The sequence below is a fragment of the Euleptes europaea genome, chromosome 17 (genome assembly GCF_029931775.1).
Source record: "Euleptes europaea isolate rEulEur1 chromosome 17, rEulEur1.hap1, whole genome shotgun sequence".
Lineage (NCBI taxonomy): Eukaryota > Metazoa > Chordata > Lepidosauria > Squamata > Sphaerodactylidae > Euleptes > Euleptes europaea.
In genome coordinates, this window is record NC_079328.1 from 36060773 (window position 1) to 36084522 (window position 23750).

The window sequence follows — 23750 nt, forward strand, 5'->3', positions numbered from 1 at the left end:
GACTCGCAGATTTTTCTCTCCCAGGCCAGAGAGACTAGTTTTGAACTCGGGTCTCCCATTCCGCCCTGACGATGTGGCAGTTACGGGCCACAGCTGCTGTCGCTCGCTCTGTGGTTCTGGCAAGGAAACCTCACGGCACAGCACCTGCACACGGCACGGGCTAAATTTGGCCTACTGCTGTTATCAGCTCAAGGTCTGGGGGAGGCAAGTGCAGCTGCCAACCCTGTGCCAGTATAAAATAAGTGGTGCGGGGGCAATCTGTAGCTCCCTGGGGTTTCTAACCAAAATGACTTTGCTGTGGGCACCTGCGGCTGCTGCTTACCTAACCCTCCTTGGCACAGTCTTGGGTGAGTTGCACCTGTCAGCCTCTTACCACCTCCAGACTCGGCCACCTTTTGGGTCTGCTTTAGGGTTGCCAACCTCCAGGCGGTGGTTGGAGATCTCCTGGGATTACAACTGATCTCCAGGTGACAGAGATTAGTTCACCTGGAGAAAATGGCTGCTTTGGAAGGTGGACCCTATGTCATTCTTCCCCACTGAAGTCCCTCCCCTCCCCAAACCCTGCCCTCCTCAGGCTCCACCCTCAAAATCTCCAGGTATTTCCCAACCCTGATCTGGCAACCCTAGTCTGCTTCCTTGTTCACAACTGATGGGGCTCAAAGATAGATGAGCAGGCTATTATTTCAGTTCCACTCTACCCAGAACACACCTGATTACATATCCCTCCCTGCAGGCCATTCTGCCCAGTTTTCTCGCAATTCAATAGAAAGGGAAGATAACTTCCTATCCTTGCCTTGGGGACTTCCTGGCATCTTTGGGAAGAGCCCATGGCTTAGCGGTAGAGCCTCAGTGTGGCATGTGGAAGACCCCAGGTTCAATCCCCAGTGTCTCCTGTTAAAAGGTTAGGGTAGGGGTGAAGTGAAAGGTCTTTGCCTGAGACTGTGGAAAGCCACCGCCAGTCTGAGTAGACAGTAGTGACCTTGACGGACCCATGATCTTATTCAGTATAAGGCAGCTTCATATGACTTGTGTCCTTACTAAGCTTATGCTCCAACTTCAAGCACAGACAGGCACGACAACTCTGGGATAAAAACCTCTCACCGTTCCATTCCCATGGTAGCGTTTTTGCATTCTCTCACAGTAGGATGCTCTAGGGCAGCAGTTCCCAACCTTTGTGAGTCATGGAGCACTTTTCAGGAGAGAAATTCGTCACGGAGCTCTAATTTTCACCTAGCACCTATATACTAAGGAGCCCCGTGGCGCAGAGTGTTAAGCTGCAGTACTGCAGTCAAAAGCTCTGCTCACAACCTGAGTTCAATCCCAACGGAAGTTGGTTTCAGGTAGCCGGCTCAAGGTTGACTCAGCCTTCCATCCTTCCGAGGTCGGTGAAATGAGTACCCAGCTTGCTGGGGGTAAAGGGAAGATGACTGGGGAAGGCACTGGCAAACCACCCCGCAAAGTCTGCCTAATAAACGTCAGGATGTGACGTCACCCCTGGATCAGGAATGACCCGGTGCTTGCACAGGGGACCTTTACCTTTACCTTACCTATATACTAAACCGAATGACAGTATTTTTCTTTCCAGTCTCTTCATGGAGCCCTAGGAGATGTTTTGTGGACCACCAGAGCTACAAAAACATAACAAGGCTGCTGATTGTTTTAACTCCTGCCCTGCATGTTGCTTTTCCTAGGCTGTGGAGTCCCTGCGATCAGACCAAATGTGAGGGACACCGAGCGAATTGTCAATGGAGAGAATGCAGTTCCAGGCTCCTGGCCGTGGCAGGTCTCGCTGCAAGTAAGATTGCTTTATCTTTTTGTGGGGGAGGGAGGATGTGCTTCTGCTGCCTGGAATAAAGAAAAATAGCAGCCACTAAAGACAGGGACGTGGCAACTTCTCCTGCTGGTTCCACACACACACACACACACACACACACAAACACACACATGCCACCTGTCTCTTTCATCTGCCTGCTGCATTGCATACCTAGAGCCACAGTAAGAGGTGGGGGATGGACCACAGGGCGGGTGTGTGTGTGTGTGTGTGGGAAACAGGCAGGAGAAGAAGTGCCTGCCTAAACTCTTGCTCTAATCGGTTCTTGTATGCTATCCGGGTTGTGTGACCGTGGTCTTGGTATTTACCAAGACCACGGTCACACAGCCCGGATAGCCTACAAGAACCGATGAACTCTGACCGTGAAAGCCTTCGACAATATCTTGCTCTAATCTTTAGGGTTGCCAACCTCCAGGTGGTACTGATAGGAAATTGTATAAAGCTAACCCCAACAGGGAAAATATTACAGTAACGCAACCACTGAATATGCTAATAATTTTTATAAAGTTCCACAAATAGTCAATCACTGCTATATCTTATCTACACACGAAAAATATCCAATCACACATACAGTATTACAGTGGGATATACCCAAGTATTTCAGCACAATATAATTATAGTTTAGCAAACAGTGCTGGAGGAATACAGTTGGAGTACTTCTCTCCCAAAGTGCTTTCTTCCTTCATTATTCAGGGCGTTTTCTGTGCGCTTATTCCTTTTCCTCAATTGTGAGGCTGTGAGGCTGCACTGTTTGTTAAACTATAATTATATTGTGCTGAAATACTTGGGTATATCCCATTGTAATACTTTATGTGTGCTTGGATATTTTTCGTGTGTAGATAAGATATCGCAGTGATCGACTGTTTGTGGAACTTTATAAAAATTGGTGCTTGTAGGTTATCTGGGCTGTGTGACCGTGGTCTTGGTACTTTCTTTCCTGACGTTTCGCCCGCAGCTGTGGCAGGCATCTTCAGAGGAGTAACACTGAAGGACAGTGTCTCTCAGTGTCAAGTGTGTAGGAAGAGTAATATATAGTCAGAAGGGGGTTGGGTTTGAGCTGAGTCGTTGTCCTGCAAAGTATTAAAGGTAATGTGCAAATCATTGTCCTGTAAGAATCAAGATAATGTGCTAATGAGGGTGTGGTATGTTAACGTGGAACCATTGTATCCTGAAGTGATCTGTTAACATGTGGAATCCAAAGCTAATCCACATGGCTATTTTGGACTGTAGTCTTTGTTAGTCTGGAGGTTTTCGGGACAGGAAGCCAAGCCTTATTCATTCTTATAAAATTTATATATATGAAAATTATTAGCATATTGAGTGGTTGAGTGACTGTAATATTTTCCCTGTTGGGGTTAGCTTTACACAACCTCCAGGTGGTGGCTGGAGACTGATGTGGTCGTAGTCCCCCATTAACATAGAGTCCAATGGATCAATGAGGGCAGGAGGCTGGATTTGAGCTAACGGCTTGCTTTATTGATCAAGGAATCATAACCAGGTGAGCCAAGACACAGACTAATGAGCTCTGCAGTCTTGTCACACGGGGGGAAAGACAATGCAATAGGTTTTATAGACATTTGACATTCCAATAGCATTCGATGTAGCTTGTCACTGCACCGTCATTAGCCTCTACCCCGCCTGTGTGAGCATTGCTACATCTACTGAATAGACCTCTATTGTTCCCTTACATGGAGAAACAAAACTTAAAGGAGGGGAGGGAAGGGGGGAGTAAGGCTGTTCCCTTATGTGAGAGGAAACACTCCAGCCTTTGGAATGTTTGTGTGTACGCCTGCTTGCTTGATGCTAACGAGAGAGGGGGTTTGAGACCACTGACAAGCGGCTTCTTTGGGTATGCGTGTAGCTTGTGTGTCAGAATGAGGTTACTCAATCACAACAAGATCTCCTGCTATTACAACTGATCTCCAGCCGCTAGAGATCAGTTCATCTGGAGAAAATGGCCCCTCTGGCAATTGGACTCTATGGCATTGAAGTCCCTCCCCTCCCCAAACCCTGCCTTCCTCAGGCTTCTTACAACTGATCTCCAGGTGACAGAGATTAGTTACCTGGAGAAAATGGCCACTTTGGAAGGTGGACTGAATCGCATAATACACCATGGAAGTCCCCCCACCTTCCGAAACCTCCTCAGGCTCCATCCCCAAAATCTCCAGGTATTTCCCAAACCAGAGCTGGCAACTCTATGAGAGCATGGCTCAGTGGCGGAGGAGCTGCTTTGCATGCAGAAGGTCCAAGGTTCAGTCCCCGGCATCTCTAGTTAGAAGGATTGGGTATAGAGTTGCCAACCTCCAGGTACTGGCTGGAGATCTCCTGCTATTACAATTGATCTCCAGCCAATAGAGATCAGTTCACCTGGAGAAAACGGACGCTTTGGCAATTGGACTCTATGACCCCACCCTCCTCAGGCTCCACCCCCAAAATCTCCAGGTATTTCCCAACCCAGAGCTGGCAACCCCAATTGGGTAAGAAGGTGACGTGAAGATCCTGAGATCCTTGGGTGATGGATGGAGATCTCCCACTATTATAACAGATCTTGAGGTGACAAAGATCAGTTCACCTGGAGAAAATAGCTGCTTTGGAAGGTGGAGTGTATGGCATTATACCCCATTGAAGTCCCTCCCCTCCCCAGACCCCGCCCTCCTCAGGCTCCACCCCCAAAATCTCCAGGTATTTCCCAACCCAGAGCTGACAACCCTAGTCACAAAACCGTTCTCATAACTATGATCCTACACAGGACTAGTCTCCTCTTGGCCCAGTGGGCTAAGACAGGACAAACACAGCATACAACTCCGCCGTAAATTGTGCAAACTATCCAAGGCAGCAGAGAGTCTCAAGAATTGGGTCAAGGGCAATGCACTGCCACCAACAAAGACGTCTGCTGTCTGCTTGACAAGGGACTCATGTGTTCCAATTAATGGAATCTGAATTACTGCTGGCCTTTATATTTTCAAAGGGAGAACGGCCATTGTGTGCGTCTGTCCCAGAAGCCTCGGCTGCGAGGCCAGCCGACCCTCTTAATTAAAAGTCTGCCCCAAACCTCCTCTGCTCTGTCTGCTAGATTCTTACAGTCTACGGGCTCCAAGCCCCAGCTGCAGCTTTCCTGCCCCCGCACCCCATTTCGGTTTCGCTTAACCCCTGGCCCGAAGAAGCAAACTCCAAAGCTTGCTTACTCTTTTGTGACGCTTTAGTTTGCCCTAATGAATAGGGTTTCCAACCTCCAGGTACTAGCTGGCGATCTCCTGCTATTACAACTGATCTCCAGCTGACAGAGATCGATTCACCTGTAGAAAACAGCTGCTTTGCCAATTGGACTGTATGGTATTGAAGTCCCTCCCCTCCCCAAACCCAGCCTTCTTCAGGCTCTGCCCCAAAAATCTCCCGCTGGTAGTGAAGAGGGACCTGGCAACCCTACTAATGAAGCTACTCCCTGCTACTACTTTACGATCTTTAAGGAGACCGGGGGTCAGCAGCCTACAGCCCGAGAGCGAAATGTGGCTCAGTATGGAATCAAATGCAGCTCTTGAAAAAATAAAATTAAATCTTTCACTTAACGTTTATTGAAGGTGGTAGATGTAAAGTTGCCAGCTTCAGGTGGGAAAATACCTGGAGATTTTTGGGGTGGAGCCTGAGGAGGGCGGGGTTTGAGGAGGGGAGGGACTTCAATGGGGTATAATGCCATAGAGTCCACCTTCCAAACCGGCCATTTTCTCCAGGTGAACTGATCTCTGTCGCCTGGAGATCAGTTGTAATAGTGGGAGATCTCCAGCCACCACCTGGAGGTTGGCAACCCTAGGTAGATGGGACAATAGACTAACTGGAATGTGAAGAGAATGGAGAGCACAGATTTTTATGGGCAAAAGGTCTTCTTTTTACAGAAAGGGAAATCAATGATAGAGGTGAACAGTTGCCAGGTAACCCAAATGTGAACCATGCACAGATTTACGTCAGTGCACTAGAATAGCCACGGATGTATACCGATTGCTTACTGTGATACCTTGCAAGGGCCACTTCCTAATAAAGGACTGGAAACCACCAGTGTTTTGGGCAATGGAAACTGCAGCTGACTCAAAATCCAGAATAAAAAGGATATCTATATGTCCGTTTTTATCCCATAGATTGTCCAAGAAACTCAGGGTGGCCTGCATGGTTTCCCCCTTCCCCATTTTATCCTTGCAACAACCCCGCGAGGTAGGTTAGGGTGAGACAGTGAGTGGGGATTTGAACCCAGGGCTGGCTCTACAAAGGGGCATGAAGTTTTGCCCCCCCACCCACAGTGGAAGCAGCAGCAAATGGGTTAGAGGTAGGCAAGAACAGCTTCCACGCACCACTGGCACAGTGCCAGTCTCTGCCCCTCCCCTCCCCACCCCCTTCCGCTTTCCCCTGTCAATGCTGACCAGATGAGAATCTGGACCTTCCTGAAACTAGGGTTGCCAACCTCCAGGTAGTAGCTGGAGATCTCCTGCTATTACAACTGATCTCCAGCCGATAGAGATCAGTTCACCTAGAGGAAATGGCTGCTTTGCCAATTGGACTGTATGGCATTGAAGTCCCTCCCCTCCCCAAACCCTGCCCTCCTCAGGTTCTGCCCCCAAAACCAGTAGCTGGAGATCTCCTGCTATTACAACTGATCCCCAGCCAACAGAGATCATTTCACCTGGAGAAAATGATCACTTTGGCAATCGGACTCTATGGCATTGAAATCCTTCCCCTCCCCAAACCCCACCCTCCTTAGGCTCCACCTTCAAAAACCTCCCGCTGGAGGCAAAGAAGGACCTGGCAATCCTAACTACAAGCCATGTTTGGAAACAGCACAATGTTGTATGGAAGCTCCGAAATGAAGCGGGGTCATGCTGCTTTCCACCCAGAGGAAATAGTGTGGGAACAGCCCAGATCTTCAAGATCCTAGTCAACGCTCTTACCATACTGGCTTGATATCACAAAAGAGCAGTCCAAGCCCTCTGACTCCATCCCTAAATAGAAGCAGGGTAGAGAAGAAACAAAGAAGGAGCATGGGCTTTCCCCGTTAATTGTGATGTTCAAAACAATGTCTTCAATCTAAAGCATACATTGTGGCGGTGAAGAAACAATATTCCTCTGGCACCATGTCATCTGCACAGTGTAGATGAAATTAAAACAGAATTTCCACACAGCACTTAATGTAGCACTACATCCCTCATGAAATCTGCATGCCCATTCCCATGGGCAAATTTCTACGATATGTTTACTCGCAAGTCCCAGTCACCAAAAGGCCTACTTCTCTCTACTACTGTGTCTTACAATTTTTGCTTTTGTTGTTTTACAACAGCTTCTACTTCTCAGCTTAGTTGGGGGGCGGGGAGTTACTGCTTTTCCCTTTGTAACCAAAGCCTACAGTCATTAATATTTTTTCATTATCTTAATTTCACAATTGCCTAATGACGCAGAAAATATTGGAGCCCAAGCAGTTTGTACAAACTGAAAGAACCAATTATGTCAATTCCAGACTGAGTATCTATTGTTTTAGTTCATTAGCACCTCCTTCCCCTTTCTTTCACTCTTTCTTTCCAGACGAGCTCTGGTGCCCATTACTGTGGAGGTTCCTTGATCAACGAGAACTGGGTGGTTACCGCTGCTCACTGTAACCCAAGGTGAGAAGAACTCTTGATTTCCCTGACAAAGCGCTGAGAGTAACCAAAAGTGTTTTTATTTTTTGCATAGCTGGACACTTAAACCCACCTGGAATGGGAAAGGGAGAATGATAAATCTCAGAGAAGGAATCCAACTAAGGCTTCCAAGCCCCCCCCTGGCCACCGGCTGGGGATGGGGGTGGTGGTAGAGTTTCCAGATCCAGGTTGGGAAGCTCCTGGATATTTGGGAATGATGATGATGATGATGGAGGAGGAGGAAGAGGAAGAAGAGTTGGTTTTTATATGCCAACTTCCTCTACCACTTAAGGGAGACTCAAACCAGCCTATCCTTCCCCTCCCCACAACAGACACCCTGTGAGGTGGAGTGGGGCTGAGAGAGTGTGACTAGCCCAAGGTCACCCAGCTGGCTTCGTGTGTGTACGTGTGTGTGTAAAGTGCCATCAAGTCGCAGCCGACTTATGGCGACCCCTTTTGGGGGTTTTCATGGCAAGAGACTAACAGAGGTGGTTTGCCAGTGCCTTCCTCTGCACAGCAACCCTGGTATTCCTTGGTGGTCTCCCATCCAAATACTAACCAGGGCTGACCCTGCTTAGCTTCTGAGATCTGACGAGATCAGGCTAGCCTGGGCCATCCAGGTCAGGGCTTCGTGTGTAGGAGTGGAGAAACCAATCCAGTTCACCAGATTAGCCTCCGCCGCTCATGTGGAAGAGTGGGGAATCAAACCTGGTTCTCCAGATCAGAATCCACCGCTCTTAACCACTACACCACTGGACCTCAGGGGGGTACAATGCCGTAGAGTCCACCCTCCAAAACATCCATTTTCTTCAGGGGAACAGATTTCTGCAGTCTGGAGATTAGTTGTAATTCCGGGGGATCCCCAGGTTCACCTGGAGGCTGGCATCCCTAAATCCAACCAGTATTTCTCCATGGTTTCAATGCAAGCAAATAATCCCAATATAAGAATTGGCATTCTTGGGACAAATGCAGCAGCAGCATAGCTCTGCTAAGCGATTTCACCTTCAAATTTGAGTCAAAAGACAACACTCATTCCAGTGAATGAATGAGGTTCAGTACCAGGGCTTCCTTTAGCTACACTCCTTCATCAGAAGGTGTGCAGTTACAGAGGGTCATAATAGCAAGCAGCCTCACAAGCAATTCTCTCTTCCTTCAGCCTCTCACATGTTGTTGTCCTTGGAGAATATGATCGAAGCTCCAATGCAGAGCAAGTCCAGGTGAAGAAGATAGCCAAGGTGAGACAGTTACATCTTGTTCGCCCCCCCCTTTTTTGGGTAATATCTGGAATTTTTAAATAAAAATGCATAATGGTACATTAAAGTCAAAATAATTTCAATAAGTAAATCGGAAAGCACAAAGTGTTAAAAGGCCACAGTACACCAGAATTAATTGGCCATCCTTTAGAACACTGAATAGGTTGAGCCAAACAAACTTCACATGGCAAAGGCATTCTAGATTTCTGGGCAACCACCAAGAAGGCCTTGCTGTACACCATGGATTTCTTGTGAGAAGCACCCTGAAGCAAGGCCTCTCTGTTTAAAACCATAGGGAAGCTACTATGGAAATGGATGCTTTTTGATATAGATTATTAGGGCTTTTATAAGCCACGGTCATCACCTTGAACTTGGTCCTGAAAATAGACAGGAAACCAGCATTAACCAACCTTACAACACCAGGTGGAAGTCTGGCTGTGGTATCCTGCATCGGTTGAAGTTTCTGAATTGTATTCAGGAGTAGTCTCACAAAGAATGTATAATAATAGTCTAGTCTGGAGTTCACTAAGGCATGAGGCTCCAAAGAATGTCCCTGGCAATTATTAATACATGAAGTGGCCTTATACTGAATCAAACCATTGGTCCATCAAAGCCAGTATTGTCTACACAGACTGGCAGCAGCTCTCTAGGGTCTCAGGCAGGGATCTTTCACATCACCCATGGCCTGATCCTTAAAAAAAATGGGAGGTGCTGGGGATTGAACCTGTGACCTTCTGTATGCTAAGCATATGCTCTACCACTGAACCACAGCCCTTCCCTTTAAGTATATCTGCCAACAGGGCATGATCTCATCAATTCCCAAGCAATTAGCAACTATTACTCCCCCCCTCCCCCAACAAACACTTGGATGCCCTACACTGGCCAGTTTATAACACTGAAGGAAGACCGAGGAGGAGACCTTTAAGCACATACTACTTAACCTCCTGGTTGGTTTTTTTTTCTTCAGGCCATCACCCATCCCTCCTGGGATTCCAGAACCCTCAACAACGACATCACCCTGTTGAAGCTGTCCACCCCTGCCCAGCTCAACACCCGCGTGTCTCCCGTCTGCCTGGCTTCTGCCACAGAGACACTGCCCGAAGGGCTGAAATGCGTCACCACTGGCTGGGGGCGGACTAGTGGCGTCGGTATGTGGGGAAGCTGGCCTGGAATCAGGCTGGGAAATAGCCGTGCAGGAAAAGAGAATAAATGCAACCCAGGCTTAGAATCATAGAGTTGGGACCACCAGGGTCATCTAGTCCAACCCCCTGAACAATGCAGGAAATTCACAACTACCTCCTCCCCACACCCTCAGTGACCCCTACTCTATGCCCAGAAGATGGCCAAGATGCCCTCCCTTTCATCATCTGCTTAAGGTCATAGAATCAGCATTGCTGACAGATGGCCATCTGAATGTCAGAACATAGCCAGAAGGGAAGAATCGGCATGTGTGCAATCTACCTAAGACAGAAGTATCAACAGCTGCAGATTAGGGTCTGGGGGTGGAGGGAAGAGGAAGGGATCTCACCAAGGGTAGGTGAAGGTACTTCTGTACATGTACTTCTGATAACAAAGAGATGGTAACAGGACTGATGAAGGCACGGGGTGTGTGTGTTCTCTTGAGGAGGCTGCCCTTTCGATGCCTGAGGTTTGTTTTTCCCCCCAGCAAATAATCCAGCAGCCAAGTTACAGCAGGTGGCGATACCCCTGGTGACGGTCAATCAGTGCCAGCAATACTGGGGCAATCGAGTTACCAGCTCCATGGTATGCGCCGGGGGCGCTGGTGCCTCCTCCTGCCAGGTAAGGGTGTGACTGTAAGCAAAAGAGGGCGGGGCAGGGTGGTGTAGTGGTTAAGAGCAGCGGGCTCTAATCTGGAGAACTGGGTTCGACTCCCTAATCTGGAGAACTGGGTTCGACTCCCTACTGCTCCACCTTGGGCCTCTCACAGTTCTCTCAGAACTCTCTCAGCCCCACCTACCTCACAAGGTGCCTGTTGTGAAGAGAGGAAGAGAAGGTGATAGTAAGCCACTCTGAGACTCCTTAAGGTAGAGAAAAGCAGGGTATAAAAACCAACTCTTCTTCTACTACTGTGCAAAGAGCAGATTCCCCAAGGATGAGAGGACAATACAGGAAATCCTGTTTCACAACCCACCTTCCATTCTCTGCCTCAGCTTTGCGCAATTAGTTTTACAATTCGCAATACTGACTAAACGCATGGGAAATCCTGAGACCCCTTTCCAGCAATTTCCTCTTTTTCAGAAGCCCTCTTAGTGACCCAGTGCTGTGGCGCTGATCATTATTACACCCATTTACACAGGCATAAGGGTTATGTGCCTATCTGATCAAAAAGCCCATCTGGCCCAGCGATGTATGTCCAACAGTGGCTAGTTGGAAGCTTCTAACCAGCTCATGATGGCAACAGCCATTCTCCGTTGGCCCTACTACCTAAGCCAAGAGGGATGGTGCCTCTGAACACGGATGTTCCATTTAGCTCGGGGTGTCGAACTCAATTGTTATGAGGGCCGGATATGATATAAATGTCACTTGGTTGGGCCGAGCCATGCCTCGACAGCCCAGATCTGGACTGGGGGGGGGGGCGGTGGCTGCCTCGGCTGGCTCAAGGGCCGGATAAGAGCTCTCAAGGGGGCGGATATGGCCCACAGGCCTTATGTTTGACACCCCAGAAGCTATTATGGCTAGTAATTTCCGCCAGGCCTACAGTTGAGGGCAGCTGCGGGTATCATCTTCTGCTGGTCTCCCTACCCCCGCCCCCCGCACCTCTGTGTTACTCGTTAATTGGAGGGGGGACAACCTGCTGCTTATTCCGGGCACTATGGGTTAAATTAGGCACCATCTGGAGTTTTAAAGGTTTAATTGGATTTTATTGTTTAATTTTAGAATTATTATGAATTTTATTGTTGATAATTGATGTGTCCTGGTTGACGTTACCCGCCCTGAGCCTGGTCTTGGCCGGGGAGGGCGGGTTATAAATTGGGGAAAAAAAATAGTAGCTTATCCTCTGCAAACATTTCCAATCCTTCTGAGTGATTGAGGAACAGGTGTGTAAGGATGCCATTCCCGCACATGCCCATTCTTCTGGATGCTGCTGCCACGGATGCATTTTTTGTGGCTCCCTTACCATGGACGTCACCACATACTCTCAAGCCACAGGGCTGTGAGCAGGAGACAGGAGTAAATCCCCCTGGATGCTAGCCTCAGTTCCTTGGAGGGAGAGAGGAAGCTAAATGTGAAAAGTCAACCATCCCCTAGCTTGTAGCTCGTTCTCCTACCCAAATGGCTTTAGATACCAAAACACGAGAACGGCATGCATCTGGGAGCTAAGTAAGGACTCTCTTAGATAAGTTTAAGGAAAACTCTTCTTCTCTCCTCCCCCCCTCTCTAGGGTGATTCTGGAGGTCCCCTCGTGTGCATGAAAGGCTCAGTCTGGAACCTGATTGGGATAGTGTCCTGGGGCACTACCAATTGCAATGTCCGGACTCCCGCCGCCTACACTCGCGTCTCCAAATTCCGCAGCTGGATAGACCAAGTCATCGCTAGAAACTGATTGCACCCAGTGGAACTCAAAGCAGGACTAACGTCACCAGAGATTATTCCTGTTTAAGAAGGGGATTGAAGATCAGCAGCACATCTGAACCCGGATGAAATCTGAAGCAAGCAGCCAGGCCTTTCATTGGAAAGAAATAAAAATGAAGGCTCTTGTTGACGTTGGTTTGCCCTTCCCTTTGCACACGATTCCCGGGGGGGGGGGGGGGTTATTCGGATGCCCACAACACAGTTTGGAACTCAGTTCCAGTGGCTGTAGCATTTTGCAGCCGACAGTGGGAGCCCAGGAATCAATTCCAACCTCCAGAAATGACAGCAAGACATCTAGAGAGGTGCTGAAAACCCGTCCATCACATTTTGGCTATCTTGACCAGTTAGTAAACATATACTAGAACACATTCACATTGTACAAACCAGTAAAGCCCCTTTGTTTCCGGTTCCACACAAGCAAAATGTGGGCAGTCTATTCTAACAATTCTAGCCAAGTTAGTCCGCTGAAACAAAATTAAACTGGGAGTCCAGTGGTACTTCAAAGGCTAACAACATGTATTCCACCTGATGGAGTGAGCTCTGAATCATGTAACCTTATACTGTAATAAGGTTTGTCTGTCTTTAAGGTGTCATCAGATTCCTGAATAAGCACTCTATTTTGTGTCCTGTCAACACTTCATCTTGTCAGAGCAAACTACAGAAATACCAAGAATTGATCAGAGAAATGGGCCTTAGGCTAAGAAGTTTTGCTCTGCTCCAAGACGATTTCATGAAGCATGCCTGGAACTCCCCAAAAATGTACATTAGCACCTTCCCATTGAAGACAAAGCTGCCATGATGTGTGCCGTTAAAAAGATGCCGCAACCACAGCCAACCAGCCAAATGCATTCCACCAGCCACTGAGTGAGAGCCAACATTTATTGAATGCACATACAATACACATACACATTTACACGGACGGAATATACAAAATAAATAATTCTATATACCAATTTTGACATTACAGGTTAATTGCCATGTATCAAATCACATCCTAAAAACAGAGATTCCATAGTGTGTAAAATAAAAAAAATGGGGAGAGGGAGGCACCAAAGAAAAATATTACAGCCGTGAATAGGTCGAGACACAAAGAAAACCACCGACCCACTAAGAAAGAAGGAAGGAGAGACGTGAAACCATCCCAGTTTGGGGCTTTTCCGCACTCTTGACTTACTCCTGATTTTTTTGACAGTCAATCCACAAGCATTGGAATCGGCTGGGCACACTTCTTCTGCAAGTCTGCCCTCCCTCTGCATTTTCACAGTTGTGGAGTCAGTTTATTTTCTTCCGCACATGCCTTAAATATCAGTCATCAAAGGCAGGTGCTGTTGTCACTGGTGATGTTGTAACAATAAGCTCAGCAAGCTCTCTGAATTCCCAGCTTTCATTTTTTAAAAAAGTAATCCACTATCCCCTTCCCTTGCAGAGATATAAGGGAAAAGGCATATCTCTGCGAGGGAAGTCGCTAGAGACTTTTTAAAATTAAAAGCTGGGAATTCAGAGAACCTGATAAGCCTACTGTTACAATGCTCTAGCAATATATCGATATTTTAGTGCCATTTTTCAAAAATAAAATGAAACCACTTGTCTTCAGGGTTGGGGGAGGAGGAGAGACAGTGGTTTGACCAACAGAGTCCAATCATCAAAACGTAGGTGGGAGTGGGCGGGACAAAGAAACATTATGCATGAGGAAAAAGGCAACTCAGAATCGGATTCCAGAAAAACACTTGAGGTAAAAGTGGTCTCAAAAGATCCAGGGAAAAAAAAGGGGGGGGGAATGAAGAGAAAACTAAAGGCACAAAAACGTGTGTGGAAATCAGGGGATAAACCAAAGAGGTATGGGTCCAGAACTGATGGGAAAAAACACGTGGAAAAGGCAATGGGGGGGGGGAGAATACTCATGTTCACAAAGCCACGGCAAGTTCTTCAGAACCTGCAGACTGGAAGACTTCCATAAAGGCACAGTTTGGTCCTAACAAAAAAAAGTCCAAAGGACAGGAGGATGTCACAATGGAGTGGTCCACAGTCCAAGGGTCACCTTTGTGCAGCATTGAGGAGAACGACGGCCTGCCACGAGTCAGAACTTTACCTTCATGTCAACCTGCAGCTTCCAAATCATCTGCTCGCATCAAACTGCCTTCTACTGAGTCAGCCCCTTGGCCCACCAAGGTCAGAGCCGCCTACTCTGACTGGCAGAGGCTCTGAAGCCTGTCACATCACCTACTGAACAGGTCTGAAACCAGGGGTCCCTAGATTCCCTCCCCAACATCATGTAGTCATATGTCTGGGTCCATGCACAGCGCAAAGAAAAAGCTCACCCGGCCTGGCTAACACCCCTTGCCGAAGGTGTGTCCTAAAAAATACCCACAGAAACTTCTGTGTGGGGCTGGGGTTTCCCACGGATGTACAGGACGTTCTCTCTAGATGACCTAGAAAGGGTCCCTGGCATGTAGAAAATCTGAAAGCCACCAATTTTAAGATGTTTGTATTGTCTAACCCTAACCCGAACCCCCGTTTACCACAACAGTATACAAACCTTTCACCATATGACATCGAGGCAATTGAGGCACACACGAGGAAGCATGACGAAAAAAGCGGAGGGAAGCAATGGATCTTTCACTCATGGGGGGGGCTGTCCGAGTCACACCCTCAATGTTTAAGACAGACTTCTCATCCTGTGTTTCACATTCTTTGAAATGCCTCTGCTTAGAAGCAACAGATATGAGATTCAGGATTCAGAGAACTGCTCAGAGCTTAAATACGCCCACTGAGATTTTTATTTTCTCATTTGAGCAAAGTCCTTACCCCATACCACTGGTGGCTTTTGACAGCCCCCCCACCTTGTGGTTCAATGTGGTTTAAAAGCAACTTGCAATAAAGCACACAGGTGGGCATACAAGAAATAAGTGCCAAGCTGTGTTTGGGTACGAATTACGGCTGTGTGGTTGTTTGGATTCTGCTTTCAGGAAGCAACTTGACACTAGATTTCGGAAGGCAAGAAACCCAGAGGTTTACATAAGGCGCCGGTCGGCAACACACGCGGAGTAATATTTGGACTAAGCCATGTGGCACAGGCACTTGGGAAGCCTTTCAAATGGCTGCTAGAGCTGCAAATGCAGCACATGAAACTCAGTGTGGACTCCTCTGTTCCGGCCCTCCCATTTCCTGGGTGCTCTTCCAGAGAGCCAGTGTGGTATAGTGGTTAAGAGCAGTGGTTTGGAGCAGTGGAGTCTGATCTGGAGAACTGGGTTTGATTCCCCACTCCTCCACATGAGTGGCAGAGATGCTAATCTGGTGAACCGGGTTGGTTTCCCCACCTGAAGCCAGCTGGGTGACCTTGGGCTAGTCACACTCTCTCAGCCCCACCTACCTCACAGGGTGTCTGTTGTGGGGAGGGGGAGGGAAGGTGATTGTAAGTCAGTTTGAGTCTCCCTTAAGTGGTAGAGAAAGTCGGCATATAAAAACCAACTCTCCTTCTTCTTCTAAACAGTGAATCCGTTATCTGCAACAACCTACTGACCAATTCCCAGAATCTCACGGAAGCTGCTTCTTTGTTGGTGAAAACGTCAAACAATGACAGTTGGACTGAGAGATACAATAACATCTTCCAGATTTCCAAATCAGATTTTGAACAAGTGCAGGGCAAGAAGGGTGGAATTGGATTTTTCCATCAGCAACAACCACACCAGAGTTTTGTATCCACAGGAATCCTTGTTTGATCACAAGGCTTGGCTGGCTGGCTCAAGACCACACCAACATGTTACGACCGACACAGGATGTCCACCGAAAACGGCCTTCCTCGTGTTGAGGTTCTCCAAGAAACGTGTCATCTCCCTTTGCCTCCTCCGCTAGCACTGGCGAGGAGATACATGATGGAATGACATCTTGAAGACAGGAAAGAAGGTCAAAAGGTTTGCGCTGTGATGTGAGGGGCTGGCCCTCTGAGAGAGGAGACCAGGGCTCTATAAGAGGTTTCCTTCCTTTCTAAGGTAGAAACTGGGCGATGAAGGCTTAGGATAGCTCATGAGGGAGAACTGAGCTGCAGTCACAGTATGTTTCCAGCAGCAATGATACCAGCATTCCTAGAAAGGGGCCACAACTACCAACTTCAACCCTCCTCCGCTGCAGAAGTCATCAATTGGCATCAACTACCGTCACATCTGAAGGGCTCCAGAGTACTGAAGGGGAGGACATAAAGGGGTTGGGGGCGAGGCTTTGGCAACCTCCTTGCATGAAGACTGTGCCATGCTGACTGCCTGTGTGTACTGTGTGTCCACTTTCCATCTGGCTTACAAGTTTACTCAGGGCTAGGATCCCGCAGAGAACTTCCACACACAAGTATTGAGGCTTTAAGAACATAAGAAAGGCCACGCTGGATCAGACCAAGGCCCATCAAGTCCACCCGTCTGTTCACACAGTGGCCAGCCAGGTGCCTCTAGGAAGCCCACAAGCAAGACGACTGCAGCAGCATTGTCCCGCCTGTGTTCCACAGCACCTAATATAATTATATATAATTATAATAAGAACTTAAGAAAGGCCATGCTGGTTCAGACCCAGGCCCAACAAGTCCAGCAGTCTGTTCCCACAGTGGCCAGCCAGGTGTCTCTAGGAAGCCCACATGCAAGACGACTGCAAAAGCATTGTCCTGCCTGTGTTCCACAGCACCTAATATAATAGGCCTGCTCCTCTGATCCGGGAGAGAATAGGTATGCATCATGACTAGGCTTTGGGGGACTCTCTCTTCAAACTGCAGCCATTTGCTCTGCAACAAGTCACCCCACCCCCCAAACTCAGTAGAAATGTTAGGAATAACTCTCCGTGCAGGACAAAAAGATAAGATCAGAGGGAAACCTCACTTTGCACTGCAGAAGGACTTGGGCACTTCCAAGATACTGTTGGATGAAAGCCAGCGTAGGCACTAGAGCAGGGGTCCCCAATGTGGCGCCTGCAGGTGCCATGGGCACCTGCCAACACCTTTTCTGGCACCCAGTTTTTAGAAAGTGGGCGTGGCTACTGCAGGGCTTCTGACTAGTATTGGGGTTCTGATTGGCTGTGCAGATTAAAATGACATTGTTTTGGCACAAGCTGCCACCATAGTGTTTGTTTTATTCTCTCTTTCGATCTCTCCTCTTTTCCGGTGCATTTTTAAAAATTGCTCTGCTTGTCCCCTGCATTTGGGTTTTGTGTGAGTGTGTGTGTGTACCTCCTACAGCGGCCATTTTGTGGTTGGTTCCGCCTCCCACAGCAGCCATTTTGTGGTTGTGCCCACCGCCCTGGGTCAGAAACCCCAAGTGCCCACAGGCTAAAAAAGGGTTGGGGACCCCTGCACTAGAGGTAAGTGGGAGATTTCCATGTGGAAGTACTCCTAACAGTAACATAGCACGAAAGGGACACAGTACAAGGTTTCCAATATCCAGGCCCTCAAAAACGAAGGCCTCATCCCATAGGGAAATGCACTTGGTCCCACAGCGGGAGGTTTCAAGGTGCCAAAAGCTTTATGAGGAAGGTGCTTGACAGACATTGGTACACAGCCATGCCAGGCTCCAAGCTGCCCTCATATGAAGCCGTCTTATACTGACTCAGAAAATCAAGGTAAGTTCTGTCTATTCAGACGGGCAGCGGCTCTCCAGGGTCTCAGGCTGAGATCTTTCACGCCTGACCCTTTCTACCGGAGATGGCAGGGATTGAACCCTGGGACCTTCTGCATGCCGTGGAGATGCTCTGCCACTGAGCCACAGCCAGAATAAGCTGCCCCAAATTCCTCTTCCCCATCGCCACTAGCTGACAGTAAGGCACAATGATGCTCCAAGGCACCACTAGGATCGGGGGTCCTGCCCAAAGAGAACTTTGGGGAGCAGCAGATCAGCATGGAGAGGCTGCGGAGGTCCCAGGACAGCCAAACTCCAATAGCGGCACAACGGGGTCAGCAGCTGTCCCCTGGCCATGTCCCACATCCTCCCTGGCATCTCCGGAATCCCTGCTTAGTAGCAAAGTAGCCCGTGAGACATTCTCTGAAGCGACAGGCAAGACCCCTGCCCCATTTCCCAAGGACCAGGCGGATTTCACACAGCCAGGTCTGAGGAGAATTTTACACAGTATTGCTAAGTTCCAATATTTTTACAACATTTCCTTTTTCTGAAGGGGTAGTGGAGGCAGTGTCCAATCTCAAAAGCCAGAGATGGAAGACCCCTGAGCCCGCGTGCTGCCACTTGCCACCGGTTTTAGCAAACACGCACAATAACAAGTCGGCTCTGCATAGCCAGATTGGCATGAGCTATCCTCCACGAGGGGACATTGTATTTCCTGGCCTCACAATTCCTGGTTAGGAAACGCTGACCTCTGGAGGGAACAGCTTTGGCACAAAGGGGCAATCTTTCACTAAGCTGGCATCTTCACCAGAATCAGCAGGAAGGAAAGAAGAGCCAGAAAGACAAAAATACCTTGGTACCTTCAGAAGCCATCACATACATGTGGCACACATGCCAACCAGGAGGCCAGCGTGCCCCTAGAGGCGGACAACAGACAACGCCGCACCTCTAATCGCAAACAAACCATCAATACAGTTGTGGGACTTGAAGGCTGAGCAAGAGTAGCCTGAACCACTAGATGTCACCCTGGCTTATGAGTTTTGGCACAATACGCCTCTGACCCTGTTGCCAGAATAAGGAGATGAATCAGCCCCATTATAGCAGAACACTGAAACTTTCTTTGAACACGCAGACACAAGTTCCTTTTGACATGCCTATTTGCTAAAGGAGAATCCCCGAACCACAACTAGGTCTGCATGCCTGCTTCTCGCGCAGAGGAGCTAACCTCGGCGGCTTCTACCAGGGCACGCTCCCAAGACCTTCTGCTGAGTCACTGTGCCACGGAACAGGAAGAGCCTCGGTTAAGAAAACGCAACAGCATTCGAATGCCCCAAACAAGGCCCCCTGCTACTGTTCCCCAAAAGGTCATGCCCTTAAATGATGGAAGTTGCCAGTTTCTGAGAAATGATGCTGTTGCAGCCAATTGGGCGTAAGGCAGAGAGCCCAAATTACGGCCGGAAGCGCCACTCACCAAACACTGCAGGTGTGAGCGCAAAGCCAGGAGATCTCCGCTTGTTCCTTAAGGTGGAATAAACTTCAAAGCTTGGGGGAGGTGGAATGATCAGTGGGTTTTGCAGCGTGCCAGAAGTCTAACGGATTACTATGCCTGAGGACAGAATGTATTTTTTTTTATACCAAGGTGAGATTAGCCAGTAATTTTGGAGATCTGCTGCTTTGTTACGGGGCAAAGTTTCTTCACTGGAACCCATTCGGATCGTTCCGTATTGTGGGAGGAAATTCCCGTCGAGTTGCGATTGACTTGCTTTTCAAGGCAGGAGCTTTTCAAGGCAGGAGACGGAAAGAGGTGGTTAGCTACTGCCTGCCTCCGTACAGCGACCCTGGACTTCCACGGTGGTTCCCCATCCATGTACCAACCAGGGCCGACCCTGCTTAGCTTCCAAGACCTGACAAGATTGCGTTAGCCTGGGCCATCCAGGTCAGGACTGTTTCATGTTACTTGGTCCGTAAAGACATCTCTGGCATCAGCCACCCAGGTCTGATCTCTGTGTGTGTTAAAACCAAGGGATTATAATCCAAAGGGAAGGTTGTAGTTGCATGAATTATTTTGGAGACCCTTCAAGGGTGTCAAACTCAATTGTTACGAGGGCCAGATAGGACATGAATGCCACTTGGTTGGGCCAGGTGAGGCCTTGCCAGCCCAGATAGAGAGAAGGAGTGGGGGCTGCCTCGGCTGGCTTGTGGGCCGGATAAGAGCTCTCAGGGGGCAGGATCCGGCCCGCGGGCCTTATGTTTGACACCCCTGCTTTAAACTATGTGATTCCTAAGCCACACTGTCAGCACCCTAGGAGGTCAACTTTAGAGGTGGGAAAAGCAGGTGTGTGAAGCCCCTCATGCTTTCAGCCCAAGCCTTCAGTGGAAGGAATATACCTCTGATGGGATACACTGTGATGGGAGGCCTTCTGAGAGGCGTGCGAAATTTCTGAAGGGGGGGGGGAAGCCACCTGCCGTTTCTTCCGCCTCTTACAATGATGTGACTGAGTCACACACAGGTCTTCAGCTTAGTCAGACCTGGAGCTATGACTGCATTTTGCTTTCACATTCATCCCAGCAGTGAACGGAAAGATACAACAGAGCTGGAAATAATGCTGCATAACGCACGACAGGAGAAGAGGGAGGGACAAGCCCCCTCCCCTTCTGCCCAGTTAAGACTGGTGTGGTTAAAGGACATCCGTTTCTCTGGCCTACAATGTGCCAGAGCAAAAACAGCAGCGGCGTCTTTGCCTTTCCCCCAGCTGATCTCAACAGGAGGATGGCTCCTATTTTACCATGAGGGGGACGGAAAGCAGACATTTGGCACGAGAGCAAAGCAGAACTGAAACCATGACATTTAGACATGCAGGCCAGAACCAACAGGGCTGTGCACAAATGGTTGCAATCACATCCCCGGATTTTCAGCCCCCAACTACACCCCTGTCACAGCCCTCCCTGGGCACCCCGCAAACACACAGTCCTGATGTTATGGCAACTTCTAGAATGCAGTTCAATGCAGTTTGAGCAGCTGCAGCTAGAAGGAAACCAAATGGGCAACCTCTGAGCACACAGGGAAAAACCTTGAGCCCCCATACACAGGGGACTCTTTGGACCCTGACTTGAGTAGAGACCATAAACCAGCCAGCCACCCACCACACCCCACTGGCAACAAACATCGGTTTTTAACCACTTGGAATCAATAAATAGTTAGAAGCAGCAAGAATCCTTGGTCGAGGAAGGGCTCTCTCTTCTTTGTGTGGTTCCAGAATTTCTGTCAATGAACTGTGGACTTCTTCCAAGGCCTCTCCGAGAAGTATATGCCTACTTGTCCCATCTAGGGGGAAAGACACTGTGTCTGACGCTACCCAGGTGAGTTAGACTTCATCCTGGTAGCAGTGAGGATACTGCAGTGTCCGGAAAGTCCCACCTCTTTTGAGGAAGGAGAGCAGATATGGAGGCTGCTCTTTGAGAGAGGGAAGAAGGAGGCTGGTGCCCGGGCTTCTCTTGCTTGACAGAACGCAGCACACGATGCATCCCAATGGACAGACCGAAGGAGTCCCAGAAAACCCTCCAGCAGAACGGTCAGCCATTGTACTGCTGCTGGTAGCGCAAGTTCAGCTCCCGCAGCTCCCGCTCTCGCACCCGCCGGGACTTGTTGGACTTGGTGGAGCGACTGGAGCGGGTGGACTGGGCCGACTTGGTGCTTTGGCAACGAGAGGACGCCCTCTTGAGGAGGTTCTGAGAGATGGAGCGGTGCAGGTTCTTCATGGAAGAAGAAGCGGCCATGCTGACCACCCAGGGGTGCTTTAAGGCTTGGAGAGCAGTCATCCGGTCGCTGGGATCCACTGTCAGCAGGCGGTCGATGAAATCCTTCGCCAGATTGGACACGCTTGGCCATGGCTGAAAATTCAAGAGACATATGTAAGGGGGGGGGAAGTGTAATTATACATTTTGAAGAACTGATAAAGGCGCGGCTGCAAGAGCGGCGATGAGTGAATGATGCTGTCTGTTTCAAGCATGCAAGTAGTCCCACAGTACTTGCTGAGGTAATATGCCCATGCCATTCCTTCATTCCTACCTTTCTGGAGGAGCCTGGAAAGAAGACATAGAAAACCTCGCTCAAATTTGGCTTGTATTCTTGGCAGGAGGACACTGGATTTTCCTACCCAGTTCCTCCCAGACAAAGCTACAATTGTCAGAGGCAGCTCATGGGTCATTGTGTCCCCAAATTGAACTCTCCTGCCAGTTACGCACACCCATCTATACATGCTCGACTGCATGTGCCTACGACCCAATTCACACTTGCCTGGCAATGTGGAGGGAGTGCTTCCTCACAATAACATCTGCCACCATTGCTGCATGACCACTGGGGCCCAGGAATCATGCGGGTGAGGTTAACAGCATGGTTCGCTTCCACCCGAGCATTGCCTTCTTCTTCAGCCAGGCAACGACGGTGAGAAGGAACTATGCAATTAACACCATTTGCATTATTCCTGAATCCAAGAGTTCCAGGGAGTGGCATAGGGAAGTGCCTACCATACTTCTGCCAAGAGTGTGTGAATTGGCCCCGAAAGAAGAAGGAGAGTTGGTTTTTATATGCCGACTTTCAGAGATTCAGACACCTTTATTGGCATAGAAATGCCGACTTTCTCTACCACTTAAGGAAGACTCAAACCGGCTTACAATCACCTTCCCTTCCCCTCCCCACAACAGACACCTTGTGAGGTAGGTGGGGCTGAGAGAGTGTGACTGGCCCAGGGTCAGCCAGCTGGCTTCATGTGGAGGAGGGAGGAAACCAACCCGGTTCACCAGATTAGCCTCCACTAATGTGGAGGAGTGGGGAATCAAACCTGGTCCTCCAGGTCAGACTCCACCACTCCAAACCCCCACTCTTAACCACTACACCATGCTGGCTCTCTGGGAGACTGTTCAGGCAAGCCGTAGAGCCTCCAAGGGGCAAAACATAGGATTAAAAAGCTGCTGTGGTCCAAGAACCGGTGGGAGGAACCACCATATACAGCCCTCACATCTGAAAGCCTATATTCCACAGCTACTTAACTTTGCAGCGTTAACCATCAGTCTCCATATCAGTCTTAAGACAGATTAAAAGATTTCATGGTGTTTAGTTAGCAACTGATGCCAATTCCAAAGATCCAATTAAAACAACAGCTATCCTTTGGAGTGCTCTTAACCATCAGGCATGAGCTGAAAAGGGAGGGATTCTAAAGGATCCGCATTCAGACCACCTTAAAATTATTCCAAGAGGCCTACACTTTTGTTGCCCTGACCTGGATAGCCTAGGCTAGCCTGATCTCGTCAGATCACAGAAGTTAAGCAGGGCCGGCCCTGGTCAGTACTTGGTTGGGGAGACCACCAAGGAATGCCAGAGTCATTATGCAGAGGAAGGCAATGGCAAACCAGTCTCTTCCCTTGAAACCCCCGCAGGGTTGCTTGACAGCACTACACACACACACACACACACACACACACTTTTGTTAAGTTTAAAGGCAGGTTGTATTCAAAGCATGCTCAGTTGAGGTTTTTAAAGCCTCTTTCAGACAGGCCATAGATCTGAAGGCTTAACAAGACGATATGCAAAACATGAATTGGGCCAGGGGTACCCTGACTCAATTTGTGTACATGTAAAATAGGGAACTTACATTCCCAAGCACTGCAGGGGTGGATTCACATTCCCAAGCACTGCAGGGCCCAATTCAGCTCAAGAGCAAGGGAAGAGGAGGCCCTTCAGCCTCCCTCCCACACCATTTTCCAAGCTGAAATGGCCACAGGAAGGCTGTTTGCCCTGACTGGGGACACCACGCTCTGCAATCAGCAC

At 48.9% G+C, this 23750-nt stretch overlaps 2 protein-coding genes across 2 annotated transcripts in view; one reads left to right on the forward strand and one right to left on the reverse strand.

Annotated features, from left to right (window-relative positions):
• The first annotated feature begins 286 nt into the window (after positions 1 to 286).
• On the forward strand, positions 287 to 12306 carry CTRL (chymotrypsin like). Its single transcript, XM_056862805.1, has 8 exons — positions 287 to 347; positions 1692 to 1795; positions 7394 to 7473; positions 8580 to 8582; positions 8645 to 8723; positions 9709 to 9889; positions 10408 to 10541; positions 12145 to 12306. The coding sequence occupies exons 1-8, from the start codon at positions 287 to 289 to the stop codon at positions 12304 to 12306; spliced, it is 804 nt and encodes a 267-aa protein (XP_056718783.1).
• Positions 12307 to 21487: 9181 nt separating this feature from the next.
• The window catches only part of PSKH1 (protein serine kinase H1), a 32919-nt gene continuing 30656 nt past the window's right edge, over positions 21488 to 23750 (reverse strand). The window contains exon 3 of the mRNA XM_056862622.1: positions 21488 to 21814. Within this exon, the coding sequence (XP_056718600.1) occupies positions 21497 to 21814 (318 nt within the window). The 3' untranslated portion in view covers positions 21488 to 21496. The remainder of the gene's footprint in view (positions 21815 to 23750) is intronic.